This window comes from Indicator indicator, chromosome 23 (assembly GCF_027791375.1).
Source record: "Indicator indicator isolate 239-I01 chromosome 23, UM_Iind_1.1, whole genome shotgun sequence".
NCBI lineage: Eukaryota > Metazoa > Chordata > Aves > Piciformes > Indicatoridae > Indicator > Indicator indicator.
Genome location: NC_072032.1, coordinates 5,065,641 through 5,085,285, shown reverse-complemented (window position 1 = coordinate 5,085,285; position 19,645 = coordinate 5,065,641). Strand labels below are relative to the sequence as shown.

The 19,645-nt window shown below is 43.1% G+C and overlaps 1 protein-coding gene across 1 annotated transcript in view; it reads left to right on the top strand.

Moving 5' to 3' along the window:
- ABLIM2 (actin binding LIM protein family member 2) overlaps positions 1-19,645 on the top strand; it is a 92,706-nt gene that overhangs the window by 38,205 nt on the left and 34,856 nt on the right. Inside the window, exons 7-11 of the mRNA XM_054391421.1 lie at positions 5,706-5,793; positions 9,104-9,162; positions 11,120-11,197; positions 15,589-15,735; positions 18,047-18,079. Coding sequence (XP_054247396.1) covers positions 5,706-5,793; positions 9,104-9,162; positions 11,120-11,197; positions 15,589-15,735; positions 18,047-18,079 — 405 coding nt within the window. The remainder of the gene's footprint in view (positions 1-5,705; positions 5,794-9,103; positions 9,163-11,119; positions 11,198-15,588; positions 15,736-18,046; positions 18,080-19,645) is intronic.

Sequence of the window (19,645 nt, the reverse complement as noted above, 5' to 3'; positions counted from 1 at the left end):
GTGAGCAGTGCACTCCAGGACATCTCAGAGCCCTTCAGTGAGTGATATGAATGTCCATCAGGATGAGAATTATTCCAGAAATGCAGACAGAGCATAGGAGATAGAATCATTTATTGTCTAATTGGAGTTTTAAACTTCCCCCCCATCACTACAGAGCCTAAGTATTGTCCCCCTTCCCATCCCAAACAAAACTCCCTCCACTTAGCAGCAGTCAAGTTGTCTTTCAGAAGAGCTTTAGTCCCTCATTTCAGGGTGAGAAGCTGGCTGATGGAAGTCCCCACTGATTGGTGGTGGGTTTGTGCTTTATTCTCTTTGCCTTGGCTTGATCAGGTGGCTGTCTGATGATAACCCAACTCTCCAACAGATTTGTTCCACATGAAGAGCTTTTAACTGAGAATGCTTCACACCAGTCCTCTGCGGGCTTTGTTGCTGGGTCACGCAGCTGCACCATGCCTTGGCACGGCAGCAGGCTCCTGGTTCTGCAGGCTGACTTCCACTAGGCTTTGCTCAGGGTGGCATACAGTTAGGACCTCATCTGGGGACTTTAGAGGATGGGGGTGGCAGGACCTACCCTGAACAGTCAACACCCAGTGGTAGCATAACAGCAACGTGTACTGTGTGATACCTCAACATGGACAATGTGCTTTGGTACAATGGAATCACTCTGACCTGAGCTCTTTTCCACTAACTCTTTACTCTGAGTAGTAAAAGATGTCAGTTGCCACTGTGCATTTTGAACAAGACAGATTTTTATTTTTTATTATATTTTTAACAGGAGAAAGTGTAATGAAAACTTTTAACTCTCAGGAAAGGAACCAGATAGTTGCAAGTTTATTTAAGACATTAAATGTTTCTGTCTGCTTTCCTTCTTCCCTTTACTGAGCAAAGCAGTGAGAGAATATGAACTTAGGCTTCATTGGTGAGAGTCACCAGAAATCTTGAGTCTTCTTTCCAGGGCTCAGCTCATGCTTTGAGCTTTAGGCTTCTCTGGCTCAGTCTCTCCTATGTCAATCCACAAGTAGCATTCACTCATCAACTGCAGTAAAGAATGAGCTCAATCACACCCCAAGCAATGTCACAGGGGCCAGACCAGACCAACAATGTCATTGTGGTAGAGTTACAATTATCATACATATCATCTTTTGCATATTCTGCCACTCCATCAGCTCCTGCAGCCAGAGACAGAGAATGAGCAGAGGCTTTGCTGAGCTGTCTGCAGTAAGGCAGGATCTTTTTCCTGAGTGATGACAGCTAATTTAAAACCCAACCTTACCTCATTAAGCTTATTCCTTTTGGTATGAATTACTCCAGTTTTGCTAATGTTTCATGTTTCCTAGTCCTGAGGTTCATCCTGCTTTGCAGACTTCAGGGCACCATCCCTTGCTGTCATCAAGTTGTGCTTTAAGTGATGTGATTCACACTTGTCACATCAGGTTCATTCTTCTTTTATCTTGTTCAAGCCCTGAAGTTATGAAAGATGAGAGAATGTGGCTGCATCTCCTTTGTTGCAGAGCTTTCTGGTTTGTCTTCTAAGTGAAGCATGAGTTTGTGGTGCTCCCCATGCTTAGGGCAGGGAGTGTGGGGAGATCCTCCGCTCTACTGGGAGAATGTTCCTCATGCTAACCCATCCCAAAGGGCTCTGCCTGCTGTGTGGAGGAGAATTACACAGAATTACAGAATGGTAGGGATTGGAAGGACCCTCTGGAGATCTTCTAGTCCAACTCCCAGCTAGTTCAGGTTCATCTAGAGTAGGTTGCAGAGGAACTAACTGTTCAAAGCAGTCCCTCATAGCTACACGGAATGAAGTATTTCACAATCCTTTGTTTCAGAGTGTTAAGGACTGCCTTGACTCCACCTTTAAATTCCACAACAAAACTTTGACTTGGTGGTTGTGGAAAGCTGGTGTCCTCACCTGAGGAGTAATCAAAGTGTTGGCAGTGTGCTGGGGCGTTAAGGACATGCTTTGCTATTCAGGTTTGTAGGAATTAATCTTCTAATAGGTCTTCACAGTAAAACTCTCTTCACATCTGGATGCCTGGGCACAAAGACTTGGTGCAGTCTTGAAGCAAGTGTAGGATATTGGGAAGGTTTCTTGCAATCTGCCACTTGAACCACGAGAGATCTCCTGGAGATGGATGTCGCTGCTGCTCTGCTCTGCATGGGTTGATATTTTATTAAACACTGAGGCAACAATCTGCCAGGCTAAGCCTTCAGACTGTGCAAAGAAGTAACCATATGGTTAGGAATTTGTTTGCTGCATTAAACCCCTTCACATCAATGTAACCAAGGAAAGAAAAAATAACTGAGGCATTATTAAAGAGCTGCTGCCCTAAGCTGATAACATTTGTGGGTTCTGCTGGAACTTGTTCACCTATGAGAGGTGAAATAGACTGGGGAGGAGAAGGAGGCACTGATGAAAGCCTCCTCAGCACATACCCAAGTGGGGTGTGCTGGGTCTGATTGACATTCAGACCAAACACACCCAGGTTCTAGGTTCAAATACGTTTTTTGTTATCTAACCTGGCAAAGTGCAGAAATATCATGGAGTATTGGCAGTGAATTCCTGCATCAAGTTCCCCAGCCCCAGAATTAGCCTCTCACTTAGGAAGGTGTGTCTGATGTGTTTTAAATCTGTAGTGCTGGAGGCTGCCATGCCTTGTTTTCTGTGCTCTGGTTAGGAGAGGGACAAAATAAACACATTTTAAAAGGTAGGAACAAACCCCAGTGTGAGCACCTGGAGTTATATGAGAAATGTGAGTATGTCCTGTTGCAATTCAGAGGTAATTACACAAATCCATGAGTGATCCATGGGTGAGCATCAGCAAAAGGATTACTGCACCTTTCTCCCCTGCTTTTTCAGTTGTATCTATAAAAGAGATCTCTCTGTGCTGCTTTACAGCCAGTTGATGTTCCTGAGTTATAATGATGCATTTGTTTGTACTGTGTTCAATCTGGGGACCTAGATTGTGCTCTGTGATGCATCCAGGTTATCTGGGAATGGGTTCTGACAGTTTATTCTGGCAAAGGAGTAATTGACTTCCCCTAGAGAGTGTTAGCCTGGCAATTGCATGAGCTGTGCTACCCCAGCTGCATTACTGAGGCTGTGCCTTGCGGTAGCACTGCTTGTGCTGTGCAGGTTTTCCAAGGCAAGTGATGTGTCTTTTCAGCTTGATGTTCCAAACCTAAGTTTATCTGGTGATAGTGAAATACCCTCCTGTGCTTAAATACCTGAACTCAGGCAAGCACTTATAGACCTGAGGTTTAAGCCCAGTACTGATACTTTGTGCTCAGACACACACTTTAAGATGTCAACACAGTTAACAGTGAGCATCTTCCATGTCTTAAGTTGCAAAACTCAGCCAGTGACCTGCACATGTGACACCATAAGAAGAAGAGTGAACTGAAACAAAGCTGGTTTCACAGATTCACAGTTTGCATTGGGTTGGAAGGGACCCTCAAAGGTCATCTTGTCAAACCCCACTGCAGGGACATGTCCAACTAGAGCAGGCTGCCCAGGGCCACATGGAGTCTGATCTTCAGGTTCTCCAGGGATGGGGCCTCAACCACCTCCCTGATGTGGTGTGTTGCTCTTCCTTATTGCTGATTTCAAAGGCAGCAACAGGTTTTCAGCAGTGAATCAAGTTAATATTTAATGAAGTGAAACCAGAGATTCCTTAACATAAATTTTCCAAGCTCCTATGTTTGATATTGTGAAAGGCAAAACTGTCCCCAGACACAGATTGTGTTCTGCAACGTTAAATACCTCTGAAAGCTTTGACATTCAGTCAATGCAGAAGAATGAGACAAGGCAGCAGTGTTCCATTTGCAGACTGACAGAAGGGGGGAGGCACAGTGCAGTGATGTGAGAGCTATTTACCTGCTGAAGACAGGGAAGCAATGTTGGATAGGACTTTCTTAAAGGCACACACAGGCCTAGCAGCACTTCCCATTTTTTCAGATGAGCAGGTTACAGGACATACTACCTGGACCAGAATTTGCTTGCTTTTCAGCTCCAGGAGAATTTCTACTTTCTAACTTTAGTTTAAACTTAGTTTTGTTGAGCTCTAAGTTTTAGAGTCACTTCTGGCTTTTGTTCATAGTGGAAGTAGTTCTTCACAGAAAGAGTGATTGGCTGTTGGAATGTGCTGCCCAGGGAGGTGGTGGAGTCACCACCCCTGGAAGTGTTTAAAATAAGACTGGATGAGGCACTTAGTGCCGTGGTTTAGTTGATTAGATGGTGTTGGGTGATAGGTTGGACTTGATGATCTCGAGGGTCTCTTCCAACCTGGTTAATTCTGTGATTCTGTGAAGTGGCATTGACCTTAAGCCACCTAAACCATGGGCCACTGTCTAGCACCAAAGAGTCATAGAGGAGGAAGGAGATGCCAAGATATGGCTGTCAGTTCTGTAGGGGTTTTGAACAAAGAGGAGTGCTGGGAGCATGTGCAATAGCCTGCTTTGGGCTGTTGAATTTCTGTTTTGTGGGTGTCATCTAAGAGACTGGGTAAAAGTGCAGTTTGAAGGCACTTTTTTCTGGTAGTCCTTTGAAAGTTATTTAACCCATGTTACACTGTGGTGTTCTGACAGAGGCAAGTCCTTGCTCCTTTGTAGCAGGTAGACATCTCCTCTTGGGAAGCACACTGGCAGTGGTGGAACGGTTTAAATTAATGTGGGGATAAGGTAATTGGAAATTTGTGACAGTTTAGGAGTTGCTAAGCTGTTTGGAGCAAATTTAGGGCTCAGTCCTATTCTTGTTCTGATCAATCAAATGCTGGTATTAAATTATGTTGATTAATTTCAGAACAATTGGCAAAGCTCTCGCTTGTCTGTGTGAGGGAGTTAATGCACAGCAGCCCCAAGTGTCAGCTCAGAACTTGCACACCACACACATTCCTCATGGAAGCCTTTACTACCCATTACCTGTAAGGCAGTCTCAAAGCAGGTACAAACATTCCTTGCACAGGATACTACCTGCTGTGCATTAAGAGAATGTAATCAGAGGGATCATGATGAACAGAGAGTAGAGTTGCAAATCCATGCTCAAGGTTCTGACCTCCCAGCTTCCTTGTGCAGGTAAGTCCCATTGGGTGCACAGTATGGTTGCTCATAGGGAAAATGTGGTCACTATAGAAAATTGTTTCCATTCTGCAAATAATTCAGGGATTTAATTATTGCACATTAACTTTTTTTCTTTTCTTCCTGTTTTTTCCTTTTCTTCCTGTTTTTTCCTTTTCTTCCTGTTTTTTCCTTTTCTTCCTGTTTTTTCCTTTTCTTCCTGTTTTTTCCTTTTCTTCCTGTTTTTTCCTTTTCTTCTGTTTTTTCCTTTTCTTCCTGTTTTTTCCTTTCTTCTGTTTTTTTCCTTTCTTCTGTTTTTTCCTTTTCTTCCTGTTTTTTCCTTTTCTTCCTGTTTTTTCCTTTTCTTCCTGTTTTTCTTTTCTTCCTGTTTTTTTCCTTTCTTCTGTTTTTCCTTTTCTTCCTGTTTTTTCCTTTTCTTTTTTGCTGTAAGCAAGACCACAATTCCCTTTGTAATCACAAGTTGTCTATAGCAAAAAAAATAGCAGGTTGTTGTGGGAGATTGTTGAATTGGTATTAACTCATTTACTCTCTCATGAGTCATATTCTAGAGGATGCAAGCAGAACTTCTCATAGTGAAGCTGCTAAACTGATCACTGTAATTAATCATCTCTACCTTTTTGCCCAAACAGGCAGGAGAAAAACATTATCACCCGACGTGTGCACGATGTGTCAGGTGCAGTCAGATGTTTGCAGAAGGAGAAGAAATGTATCTTCAAGGTAAGAAAAAAAAAACCAAAACAAAAAACAAAACACCCAAACCCAGCTCCACTTGGCAGCCTGGCCCTCTTGCCCATACTTGCTTGCATGGCTGAGCTGTTTTGCATGCATTTTCACTTCGTAACTACCAGAGAAAGAGAAGAATAAAATGGGTAGGCTAAGAAGAAGTAAAACCAAACCCTTCTTGCTTCTTACTCACCTGTTACCCCTCTCCGTTCAAATCCAAGAGTCAGTGTGAGTCACAGGAAGGAGGAGTGGTAGCAATTATTCCCTGCAGCTGGAAGTACTTGATATTGAAGATTCTAACATGTTCTATTTACTAAAAAAATGCCATTTTGCTGCTGTGACAAATGGTCCAGATGAAAGTTAACATGCATGTGGGAGAGCAGCTTCCCTAAGGCTGCTGCTGCAGTCCTAAGAGCAGCTCTGAACCCGTTGGGGGCTGAGGAGAAAATCTGAAGTTTCTTATATGAATTCCACCTCAATCAGCTCTATGTGCCCCCAGAGGGTGGAAAAGAGGATGCCATAGAGCTGGAGCCCTTACCACACAGTGTGCCCATGCCTTATGCAGCCAAAAGCTTGCACAGGGAAATTTGGTGTTTATTGTCAGGGAATTTCAGTGGCAATAGAGGAGGATTTGCACAATAATGTATTCAGTGGGGTAAAAAAAAGTTGTCTAGCAGAGATTTGGGCTAAAAATCACTATTTTATGTACATCACTTTTAGCTGTTCTAAACTGGTCAAAGAAATCAGTGTCTGCACAGTTAAATACAGGGTTAGACACCAGAGAAAATGAAGGCTTTTGTCCATGTCCTTGACTGGCAGTGTCTTTGCAAAGGAAAGCACAACAGAGAACTCAGTAGGATGTGGGAACTGCCAGACTGGGGCATTACCCTAAAACCACAAGCTTGCCCAGATCTCTCTTACAACTTAGCAATTACCCACAGTGTTCTAGAAGCCTGCTTTGAAATCACCATACAGCTGGAGAAGCCAGACTTTAGTTAAAACACAACAGTGGGCACAGTAAGATCCAGTTATAATTTAGCAGGTTATTTGAAGTGCCAATTTCATTGTCACTCTGGTTTGCAACAAGAACTAGCTCATTAAAGGACATAATGATCCTTGTCTGTGTTGGTGGATTCTCCCTCAGGAGCCAGGAAATGCTGTGGTTCTTCCAATTGCAAAGTAACTCAGCAGTACTAAAATCCCCTGGGAGGTCAGTGCTTTAAAAAAAAAAAAAAAAAGATAGCAAACTGCAAATTTGATTTCCAGCTTTCAAACCCTCTGAAAGTGGGTTACAAGTGAATCTTCTGTGTAAGTTCTGTTTGTCTTAAGGGTGGGTATTTGTTAGGGTTTGTGCTGGGTTTTGGTTCAAGGAGTTGCAAAGTATGCTCAGGCCCTGTTAATTTGGACCCATCTTACTTCATTTTCTGGTGCAGGAAACTTTCTTACTAGCTTACTATCACCTGCTTTGTCTTGACATGAAGAAGTTTCCATTGGAAACTGGTGTTAGCTTCCTGGAAGGGTTTTATACTTGCTCTTCATCCTCTTAGTAAACTACTGTCTAGTTCCTTTAGCTGTTGCATGTTCCTTTAGCTGTTGCATGTTCCTTAGCAGAAACAGAATCATCAGTGGTCATCCAGCAGATGACTTTGAGGTGACTCTTCTTTTCCTGTGTGGAAAAGTTTCTGAGCCATAATAAAATATATTATTAAAAAAAAAAAAAGGGATCTAAATACTTCCTAAAACCATTGGAAAGTTTTACATCAACTTCTGCAGCAGCTGGGACAAACGCTTTCAGAGAGCAAGCTCAGACCCCCTTGTAACTGGAAGACAAATTAGCATTGAATTTAAAGCTGCTTCTTAGTGATTGACTCCCAAAATTCTGCAGTAAGCTAGTAAAGCTAATTTATCTTGTCTGTACTTAAGGATAGCCTCTTACTGCTTGAGCCTAGCTTCATCTGGGTTGTTTTTGTGAAATAAATTCTAATGATCTCCATCTGTCTTCTGGGAAATAGACTTTCTGTTTCTATCTTCTTTCCAAAATCCACTGCTTTAGAAAACTATCAAACTGCTGTGAAAACAAAGCATTTCCAATAACTCTTCTTGGTGCTCCCCACCCAGTATAAACATCAAATATTTGTAACACAAAGGTTCTCAGCTTCCCATTCAGTGGGGCAGAAGTTGCAGCGTGCTCATGTTCTTTAACTCTGCAGAGCTTTGGTTTGTGGCTAATGTCAGCTCAGAGTGGCAGGAAAAGTTCCTTTTTGCTCTTAAAATTTACAGATCTTTTACTTTATATAGTTACACTCATTTCATTGAGCACTGAACATCATGTTCAGCTTTTTAAAAGCTTTTTCCTTACCTTTGTCACTGATGCAGATATTAGTTTTTTTTAGTTCTTCCCCATGAAGGTGGTGAGGCACTGCAATGGGTTGCCCAGAGAGGTTGTGGAGTCTTCAAGCCTGGAAGTGTTCAAAGCCTGGTGGGATGGGACCTTGAGCAACCTGGTCTAGTAGGAGATGTCCCTGCCTATGGAAGGGGTTTGAAACAAGATGAACTTTAAAGTCCCTTTGAGCCCAAACCACTCTATTGCAAGACTATCATAGAATCACAGAATGCATTGGGTTGGAAGGGACCTTTTAAAAGTTGTGTAGTTCAACCCCCCTGCAGTCAGCAGGGACATCCCCAGCTAGACCAGGCTGCTCAGAGCCCCATCAAGCCTGACCTTGAATATCTCCAGGGATGAGGCTTCCACAACCTCCCTGAGCAACCTGTTCCAGTGTTCCACCACCCTCAGAGTAAGGACCTTCTGTATCTATGCACATCTATATGTGTATCTGGATAATAAAGAACAGGAAATTCTAACTACATGTAAGGAAAGAGAAAATTACCATGGGAGTGGAACAAGTTGCCCAGAGATGCTTGTGGGGTCCTCATCCTTGGGATACACAGAAGCCAACTGGGCACAGCTCTGAGCTTGCTTACTGTAATGGGACCTGCTCTGAGCTGGAGGTTGGGCTGAAGGAGCTCCCAGTGATCTCATGTGACACTTCCTAGATCTCAGGTGTTGATCTCACATACTGAAGTACATGCAGCTTTTGGGAGTACCTATGTGAGCAGGCTTACTGGTACTGAGAAACTGACAGGTTTGGCTTTGAAGGTATCCAGAAGTTGTGACTGCAGTGGAATCAGCCAGTGTGCTGCCTTGCAAGACCTTCTAGGAAGGTTTAAAAATGTTCTTCTTTTAAACATTCTAAGGTTCTTATCAGGGAGCTGAATTAAGCAAGCCTTTAAATTCCCTTTCCAGGTACATCCATTTGGCATCCAGTTTGTAGACAGGCTGCAAAGGCTGAAGAAAAAAACAAGGTAAACCACATGGATTTTTTTCCCAATGTCATTCTACTGTCATTGTCTATCCCTTTTTCTGCCATGGGCATGGAGGGAAGGATTTGGAATTACTTCACTGCTGTAATTTTAAATCTTAAGTGACAGAAATCTAGTAGGTTAATGTAATATAAATATTCTGCTTTTACTTAGTGATTAAAGCTACAGCTTCAGGAGAATGCTGACCTAAGAGTTATGTGTATCAGCTGAATAAGGGAAAATGTGAAAAGATGAATAAGAGGGGGGGGAAAAAAGTTAATTTTTAACTTCTGTCTGCTTATGATGTGATCAGTGCATGACCCCTTTTAATGTGGCTCTGCTCTTAAAAGATCAGAGAACTTCTGCTTGATTTGTTTTTACAAAAGAGAAGACTCTCCTCGGAATTTCATCCTTAGGATTTGTTTGTAAAATGTTGCCAAGCCAGCTCCAAGTTAATGCAATCTCTCAGGCTTTGAGGACCTCCTCAAGTGGGATGATTTGTGCATTTGCCTGTGTGTAAGAGGAAAAGGGGGAGTTCTGGCAGCTCTAATAATTACAAGGTTAGAAGATGAATAAGCAGCCCCTAGGAAATGAAGAATTAATCTGTAGCTGAGGAAATGATCCCTCTGAAGTGGTGGGACTGAGATACAAATATTTAATGCAGAGGCTAAATGTTGGAGGGGTAGGAGGTGGGTTCAGTTCTGATATTCTCTGATGCTCCAAGTGGTGCCCTTGGCATCCTCATTTGATAAAGCCCCACTGTAGCACAGGGCTTGGATGGGAGGCACATGGGAGAGGGCAGAACAGCAGGCAGCAGCTATAAAAAGAGTGTGTGCAAATCTGGTGTGGTAGCAAGAGCAACTTTGACTCAATTACAGTTTAAAATAAATTTTGGGTTGGGCTTTCCCATGAAGGATCTTGGCTGCACTTTTTGTACCCATCTGTTTGGGAAGAGGTTGCTCTGGCATTCTGCATGGTGAGTTGGCTATCGCATCAGTGGTGTGTCAGTGTGAGATGCATTGTTTAACACATATATATTTGCAGTTGTCAAAATACTTTAATAAGAGCTGGTCATTCAGCCTGGTGTGCAGTACTGCAGGCTTCCTCAGGATTTTGTTCTGGCTGAGTAACTGAAATTGCAAAGCTAAAACCCCATGAAGTTTACTGAAAACGTAGCAAGGGTGAAGGGGTTTCCCCTTCTTCAGTGAAAACAAACAAGGTTCTGCTGGGATCCTGTTTGGCTGCCTTTTTCTCACAAAAGCAAAGAAAGTGTGCTTGTGAGATGCTGTGTAAAGGCTGACTGATTTATAGCACAGCTCTTCTGTCCTCTGGGAGCTTGCTCCTACCCCAGCAGAGAGGAGAGGACATCTGGAGATGTTCGGAGAAGGACAACAAAGCTGGTGAAGGGTCTGGAGAACAGGGCTGGTGAGGAGCAGCTGAGGGAATTGTTTAGTGTGGAAAAGTGGAGGCTGAGGGGAGACCTCGTTGCTCTCTACAACACTGTGAAAGGAGGTTGGAGCTAAGTGGGGGTTGGTCTCTTCTCCCTAGTAACAAGCAACAGAACAATAGTAAACACTCTGAATTTCCACCAGGGCAGGTTCAGGTTGGATATTAGGAAAAAATTCTTTGCTGCAAGAGTGGGCAGGCATTGGAACAGGCTGCCCAGGGAGGTGGTGGAGTCACCATCCCTGGAGGTGTTCAAGAAACCTGTGGCCATGGTAGTTGGGGACACGGCTTAGGGGGCATGGTGGTGTTGGGTTAACAGTTGAACTTGATGGTCTTGAAGGCCTTTTCCAACCAAAATAATTCTATGCTTCTGCAAGTCAGTGGGAGTTTTGCCTGAGCAGGCAAAAAACCCAGACTGGAGCTGAAAGAAGTGTTCCCAAGTGTAGTAATTGTTCCTTTTCTTTGGCTTTTCCCTCTGTTTCCTTTCTGTTCCCCCTCTCTTCTCCTGCCCTAGGAAACGAGGACTTCCTCTGAGAGTATTATTTCTGTACCTGCTTCAAGTACATCAGGTTCCCCAAGCCGTGTGATCTATGTGAGTATTCCATGGTGAAATCTGTGCTGTGGGCTGAGGAAAGCCCCCTGCTTCCTCCTGCAGCTTAGCACATTGTGTCTCCAAACCACTGCAGCTGGTGATTCCTCTGAAGTGGAATTTGCTCTCTCACGTTTGGAGTGTTTGGATGCTGCATTTGCCATAGCAGAATTCTGGCAGTTTCCTCTTGGTTTTTTTCTGCTGTATTTGTAGCACTTCTGTTAGGACTGGAGCTGGCTTGTACCAAAGCATGCAGAATACCACAGTGCTGCCTAAAAAGAGTAGTTGCTGAAGTAAAGAGTGCAGCCCACAGGTAGATTGCAAGCTTAGATCTGAGTGCAGCTTACCTAAATCAGGCTCTTCAGCCTGCATCTGAGTGCTTGTGAAAATGGTCATGCTTGTGACTGCAGGACTCAGGCATGGACAAATGCCAGTCTCTAACCTCAGAGAACCTTTGTTGTGTTTATGGTTTGAGAAGTGCTACCTCTGGGAAGTTCACAGAGAGAATTTACAACAACTACACTAAAAGCTTGTGCTGAGTAGTGTTTTCAGGGCCAGGAGGACTGTGCTTGTCATAGCTAATGTTCAAGCTGCCACCAATAGGTAAAAAAACCACCTATGAGTGTGGCATGATCCATACAAACATCTCTTGGAGATCCTTAGTATCCCCAGGGCTATTCCTTGTCCTGTCCAAGTGCCCCTCAGGCAGGGCATGCTGTTCTCACTGGGTTAGACTGCATGCAGAGGAAATCAGTGGAGATGCCATTGACTGCCAGAGAGGTTGTTGTACAAACAGCAAAGGCTTTTTCTGAGTACACTGAGACAAGCAAAAGGGTGCCTTGGAGCCAGACTTGCCTCTTCAAGTAAAAATTATTTTGAATACAGTATGCCCTTTATTTGAGTAAGACTGAATTAGCTGTGGAGGGACTGCCTCTTGTCTCAGCACTCATCTATGTTTCTGAGCTCTCCTTCCAGCAGAGCTTCATGTTGTGGATACCAGTGGTAATCCCTGTAAGAAAACCTCAGCTCCTGTAAATGCAATTCATTGTGCTGGGAACCTCTTGTCATCTGAACACTTTTTTTTGGCCAGATGGTCTCTATCTCTCCAGCCATGCACCACTTAATTGTTTTTATAAGCGTGAGCTTTCTCCTGAGATTCATGTCTTTTGTGACATTTATCTAATTGCTGCATGGTAGTTCTTGTTTGTTTTGATATTTGTGATTACAGCTTTGAATATGCTCCACAGGCTGTTAAGTCAAGGACAAAGCTCCACTCTCTTTTTCTATCCTTTTTGTTCAAAGGCTATCATTAAGTCAGCACACAGCTCCAGTGTTTGTTACTGTAATACACTTCAGAGGCAGCTGGGACTGTGAAACAATAAACTTGTCTAGCAAATATGAGTCAATTAGGAAAAAAGATTCCCCAGAGGTGTGCAAGTTCTTGCTCTGTCTCATCTCTGACTGCTTAATTGTCAGAGCCATGAGATTGATTAAATCTGATGTTGACTTTCCCAAAAAAGGAAAGTAAAAAGAATTCAGATCAGGTTTCTGGACTTCTGTATTATCAACATGATTCTTTGCCTATCTGTTGCATCTGTTTTCTATTATAGGAGTGTTATGACATGCAGACATGCTCCAGTTTTGTCTTGGATGCTTTTGTGATTGGTTTCACCAAACTAAAATTCATGCAACCACTGAAAGGAAGGTCCCCAGCCACACATAGACCTGTTCCTCTCTGGCCATGTCTTCCCTTCTCCTCTTTGGTGCTAGTACTAGTGGGTAGACAGAGGTATAATCAGTCACATTTGAGACCAGATTCAGCTGAAGGATAACCCAGGAAAAAACCTCCAGACAACCAAAGAGGCAATAAGAGACCCAGCTGTCTGCATGTCTTCTAATGCTAATGCAGAAGGCAGAGCACAGGGGGAAGGAGCACACAGGATAACCATTTTCAGCAGTAGCTTGGATTCAGACCATTAAAAGCAAGAGTCAAAATACACATTAGCAGTTGCTGAGCTCTGTGAACTGTGGTGTGGGACACCAAAGAATTGAGAGAAAACGATGGAAGGCCAGGAGCCATGGAGTTGTGGTGATTGTATGTTCAAAGGCATCAAGTCAGAGCAGTGCAGTCCTTCTGAACAGCAAAGCATCTCTTGGGAGCTGTGCTCTGGGTCATGCTTGAGAGGGAAAGCTGGAGGAAGCATGTTTTGCTTACACCTGAGTGTGGTTCCTAGGGATGGTTTACTAAAGCCATACACCACCACTTCTTCATCTGTTGGTGTCAGATTCTGGTGTCAGAGAGGGCACAGGCCAGTGCCCATTGAAGTTAATGGGCATCTTCTCATGGTCTTCAGTCATGGTTTCATTATATCCCATTTACCCTGCTGCTTCCATCCCCTCAGTCCTTAAATACAGCTTAAAATTTAGTTGATTTCTAGACTGTGTCATTAAATAAAAGTCCTTCTTTATGGTTAGGTATAAACCTGATATATCCAACTGGAAGTCTAGGTTAGGTCCCACAGCTGTGCTGTCTGTTCTCATAGCAGGAACAGAAATGACACTGCATACAAATCATATTTGCAATTACCCAATTGTAAAACTGCATATTCCAAATGAAACAGATATTCTGAACTTAGAGCATGGCTTTAACAGAGTCCAAAATACCAGACTGCTGCAGAAATGGCTTAAAGCCTCCTAGCTGGTGATCTGAGCCTTCCCTAGCAGATTTGAATTCCACTCACGTATTTGAAAGTAAATGAAACAAGAAAAATACAAACCAGTGTAGGCTGGATGTTTGTAGACTCGAGTGTTTAGAAAGCAACTAAGGTGTTTTTTCACCCAAATTTGCCTACATTTTGATCTTCAAACTGAAAAGAATTCTGTAACTAGAGAAGTTTTACTCCTGACAGTTCTGAAGTCCAGTGGGAGGAACTCTTGTTGCACATCTGCATGGAGAGAGAGGGGCTACAACCTTATGTCACTTAAAAAGAAAATTGTCACAGCTTTCTTGTACCCTGTAGGTACAATGGTGCCCAAAGTCCTGCTGGAACAGCTCTGTCTCTGCTCAGCAGGCAGGGCTTTGTTTTCATCAGGAGATATTTCATTGCTCTTTAACTTAAAGTAGCTGCAAGGAAGGTGAGATCTGTAGGTCACTGAAGAATCACATATTTGACTAAAACACTTTTTTTTTTCATCAGTTTTGAGGTTGTGAATATGTGATGGTTGTGGCAGCCTTGTTCCACTTTCTGAATTAAGAGGAATCTTCCTCTCCCTGTGTCCCTTCTCTTTGCACAGATCCATGCATTGCTTTAGAAAAAGGGATACCTGGGAGCTGTCACACTGAAGTTTTTCCTGGATGATTAACCTCATCAAGAAAACTTCCCTGAAAAACCTATTGAGCTTTTCTTAGCTCATATCAAGAACAAATATAGGCACTGCACACACAAATCCTGGGAACTTGGGTATTTTTGTGTGTGGAAAGTGTCTCTGCACTTTCATAGCTGACCACACTGAGATCAGCAGAGCACTGGAAGGGGTCACTGATTATTTTGTGGCCAGCAAAGAGCTCCTCATTCTGCAGAGCCTGAGCTGGGGGTGAGACAATGGCACTGCCCATTTCCCTGCTCTCAATGTGGCCTGCTGGCCAGTGTGCCTACAAGCCAGTACAAGCTGGGTACTGTTTTGGTGCAAGTAACCATTACCCTAAGGATAATCTGTACAAATGTGGTAGTTTGATAATTACACTTTTGGAGTAAGTGTAGTAAGAGGAGAGTGGCCCTTTCCTTCTGGTGGCTGTGTGACTCTCATGAAAGGATTTGAATTTCACTTAAATGGCCTCTGTGATCTTCCAATGAGCCCACCATGGTACAAATCTGTCATCTGCAGCACTGTGGCCTGTAATTAAGGGCTGCTTAGGCATAGTCAAGAAAGGAGGTGAAGCTTTGGCACACAGCTGACTGGGAAAAATTAAAGACCTGACAGATGTTTTTCAGCATCTGGAAATATGGATTTGATTGTTCACTGCTGCTTCTGGTAGGGGAACCCTGCACACCAAAACCACTTTAAAGGAGGGGTGATTTGTCTGAAAAAGACTCCAGTGTCTGGCCACCTTTGTCTCTTAGTGCAGCTAGCAGTGAGTGTGATAGAACCCAAGGGACCTGGAATGATGTCGTGCTACTCCTATTAGCCAAATGTGAATGACAAAGGGAAGGAGAGAGCCCCAGAATATAAAAAGAAATGAGCATTGTGTAGAAAACCAAGAGATGGGAATGTACAGAGACAGAAGTGGTTTATCATGATGATGACTTTTCTGCTTACCCCTGCCTGTCCTTTTCTGATTGCGCCCTGATCGTATCCTTTCTTATTCTCACTGCTCTCTTTCCTCCTTTTCTTAGGCAAAGCTTGGAGATGAAATTCTTGACTACAGGGATTTGGCTGCTCTTCCTAAAAATAAAGCCATCTATAACATTGACCGCCCAGACATGATCTCCTATTCTCCATATATCAGTTACTCTTCAGATGACAGGCATAGTTACGGGGAGGTACTGGAACATGGGTATTCTTTTTACTGTGAATTTAAGAGTCTATATGCATCATTAAACATGTTGCTGAATGCTCTCTAATGTGCATAATTAAAGCAGAACACCCAAACTCTTAACATTTACAGCTTCTCTAACTGACTCATGTCATCCATTCACTCAACAAGTCCTTCCAAAACACGAGTGAGATCTTCATTTCACTTTTTACTTGGTGGAAATGAAAGAATTGCTTGCTGTGTTCATTTTCTAAGCAGATGACATGTCCCTTAAATACATGCTCCTCTGAGAGGAGTTCAGCATGCATGCAGTAAGGAACAGAAGCCATTGCTAATTATAATGCAAAAATCAGAAGTGAAGCCAAACGTCTTTCATGGCTTTATTTATTTTTTTTTTAAGTGTACCCTGTTATTTTGGTAACACACACAATGGTATCACTTCTCCTAGGTACAAATTTCATGCAGTTGTCCCTTTACTAAAGTTCATCCTCATGGCATGCATGCATTTAAAACCTGCAGAGCTAACATTGTGCAGTTTGTGCTACTGGAATCTGATTTAACATGATCTTAACAACACTAATAGTGGGGTTTGTGAAGCATATTTGTATGTAATCCCTGTCATGCAAGTTACCTTTATCCCCTAACCATATCTACCTTCCATTTGAATTTCTGATTTCTTTTACGATTTTTAGATCTGTTTTTCCAAATTAAACCTCTTAGCTGTATTTAGGGATAGGGTGGACATCTGCTTTGTTTTCTTTAGGTGTAAGTGAATGGGTAGGAAGAAATGCCTGTGTGTAACAGCCCCAGTCCTGCTGTCATTTTTCCTCTTAGTGCCACTGAAGTCTTAGACCTGCTCTCAGGTGAAGTGCAGCACAGACAATAGGTTTGCAGATTCTCCCCAACCCTTCCTGTCCAATACTGAACCACAGTAGCTCTGTCATAGTGCATCCTAAAAGAACTAAGATTGGATCTGGTAGAGGGTCTAAATGGTATTTAGGGTTTTGGTTTCACTAAACCTGAAGCTGCTGCCTAGCCCTGAACCTATGGAGTGTAAACACTTCCTTACTATGTCAAAATGTGTGGGTGCTGATGATGGCTGTGACCCTCCTCAACTGCCCATGTACGTCTAAGCTTGGCAGGGGTGCATGGACTAAATCTTCTGCCCAGCTCCTGTCAGGTCTCAGTCATTGGGACCATCTCTAAGGTGATTGGGGCTGTGCTTGCAATCCAACATGCATGTGTTCTGGTGCTCCAAATATTTACATGCTTGATATTGCTGAGGGGGCAGGGGGTCACATCTCAGCATCCTGACTACTACCTGCAGTTGCAAGAATTTCAGTAGATTTCAGGATTTGGAACTGTTAGGGTGGGTCTAGAGGAGGGCCATGAAGATGATCAGAGAGCTGGAGCACCTCTCCTGTGAAGACAGGCTGAGAGGGTTGGGGTTGTTCATTCTGGAGAAGAGAAAGTTCTCCAGAGAGAAGAGAGACCTTAGAGCAGCCTTCCACTATTTGAAGGAGGCTTCCAGGAGAACTGGAGAGGGACTTTGTACAGAGGTGTAGAATGACAGGATGAGGAGTGATGGCTTCAAACTGTAAGAAGCTTGGTTTAGATTAGATATGAGGAAGAAATTCTTCCCCATGAGGGTGGTGAGGCACTGGAACAGGTTGCCCAGAGACGTTGTTGAGCCTCCAAGCCTGGCATTGTTCAAAATCATGTTGGATGGATTGTTGAGCAACCTGGTCTAGTAGGAGGTGTCCCTGCCCAAGCAGAGGGACTAGGTGATGTTTAAAGTCCATTCCAACCCAAACCGTTCTGTGGTTCTATGATTTGCTCAACTAACCAAAGGAAAATGAGTGAACAGAAAATTGTCAGATTCTATGATGTTTAATTGGAAATGAAATAGCACAGATATTTTGCTTTTCTTGAAACAGCCAGCTCTGAACAACAAAGTTCTGGTCCAGATTTTGGAGGTGCTTCAGTCCAGGTCTAACTAGGACTTGTGTGTAATTTCAGGCAGCTGCTTTACACAGGAGTTTCCCAGCTAGCAGCACGCTCTGTGGCACAGGACTGACCTCACCAGACCCCAGGATTCTGCAGCAGAGAAATCAACAAGTGCTTCATGTTAAATGATAAATGAAATCATCCCTTGTTTACTTACTTAAAACCAAAAAAGAGAAACTTCCCTGACAGGTGTTCTTCCTAACTGCATCACGTGTTAGACATGGATGTGGGGATTTTAAGAGCAGTTCTTCTCACAAGTAACTTCATGCATGGATTTGTATCACTAATTGGTTTTGTGTTGCTGTTTGCAGTCACCTCAGTTGCTCTCTCCAGCACCTACTGAGGTAATCCCCAACGCCTTTGTTCTCCTCTTCTGACCCCTTTTGTGATGCATAAACCTGGGCATGTTGAAGTGTGGGGTTTGCCTCCTGCTTCTGCACTGCATGGGGTTTATCATTTGTGTTTTTCCCAGTCCTCTTGTGCTCAATGTGTGCTTTGCTTCTGAATTGTCATCTGTATGCTTCTGTCTCCACTGTCACACACATTTCTGCTTTCCAGAATAAATGATGTATGGTGGTCGCTTCTTCAGGCTCTCCTAAATAAATTTTGTTGGGAAATATGATTTATGTTGACTTTTGCAGCTGCCAGTGTGAGCTGACTTGAACTGATGCTTGACACAACTTTCTCCTCTTTTTTTCTCTCTGTTTATTCCACAAATATTTAAAGCCACAGACATCGTTTGTGCACACACAGATCAATCATTTGCACAGACCTGAGATTCTAGGTCTGTGTTTTGATGTGCATTAATGATCAAGCCAGTCTTTGTTTCAAGAACCATCACCTTGGAAGCAATGATAGCATTTAACGAAGTTTCCTAAGTACTTACCCAATTACACATCCAGGCCTAGCTGATTTTTCCATTATCCTGATTTTTATGTATTTCAAAATTTTGGTAATACTAGAGAATTGTGAATTTCCATCAAGGCTTGTAAATCACAGACTGTCACTTTAATCACTGGTGGAAACAGAGAAGTTAACCAGCAGAGGTGTAATTTCATTGATAAAAATTGAATATTACAAATGAACATGTGCTTTATTTAATATTGGCTTTCATGAACTTGATTCACTGCTCCTTACAGGGATGCAAGGTACACAAAAGGTAAGGTCCAAAGCAATCAATATGACATCTTGGTGGTTTGGAAGCTTAGAAGAGTTTTACTTTAGCTAGCAGGTATCAAAGTGTCAATCCTATTGAATTCCAGAAGTGGCAGTGGTATGGAGGTTGGTGCTGCTGCGAGTTGTGTTAGGTGACTGCTCCCAGAGTATCCACATGGGAAGCTGCCTTCATCTGAAGATGAATGGATGTCTAAAATTAAGTTGTCCTGGTAGGAATATGGGGGATGATGATGGAGCTGAGTAGAACCTCCTGTGTGTTTAAATGATGGATGATCCAGTGAGTTTCATGCAGATGCCTACAGATGTCCTAGTGTTCTTGACAAAGGGGCAAACACCTGCTCTGGTATCTTCACTCACTCCTGCTGGAATAGGAGAGGGGAAGCAGTTTTTGGAGTCTGCTGTCTGCAGGCTACACTGATTTGTTCTGACTTGAAGTTAATTCAAGCCAATCCTCCCTTGTCTTAAATTTGAATTTGCTTTCACAGCTAGCTCACAAAAAGTGATTGCCACACCTGATTCCCAAAGTAATGAATGCTTTTGCTGTTAAGAAGGCAATGCATGCAAAGTGCAGCTGTGATGGAGGGCTTTGGAGTGGGTGCTTCAGCACCAGACTTGGTAGAGCTAGGTAATGGTTGGACTCAGTGATCCTAAAGGTCTTTCCCAACTGGTTCTACATGGGTTTCAGTGGTTGAAGCTAAGGGTTTAGCGAGGAAGGGGCTGTGTGAGTTGTTTAA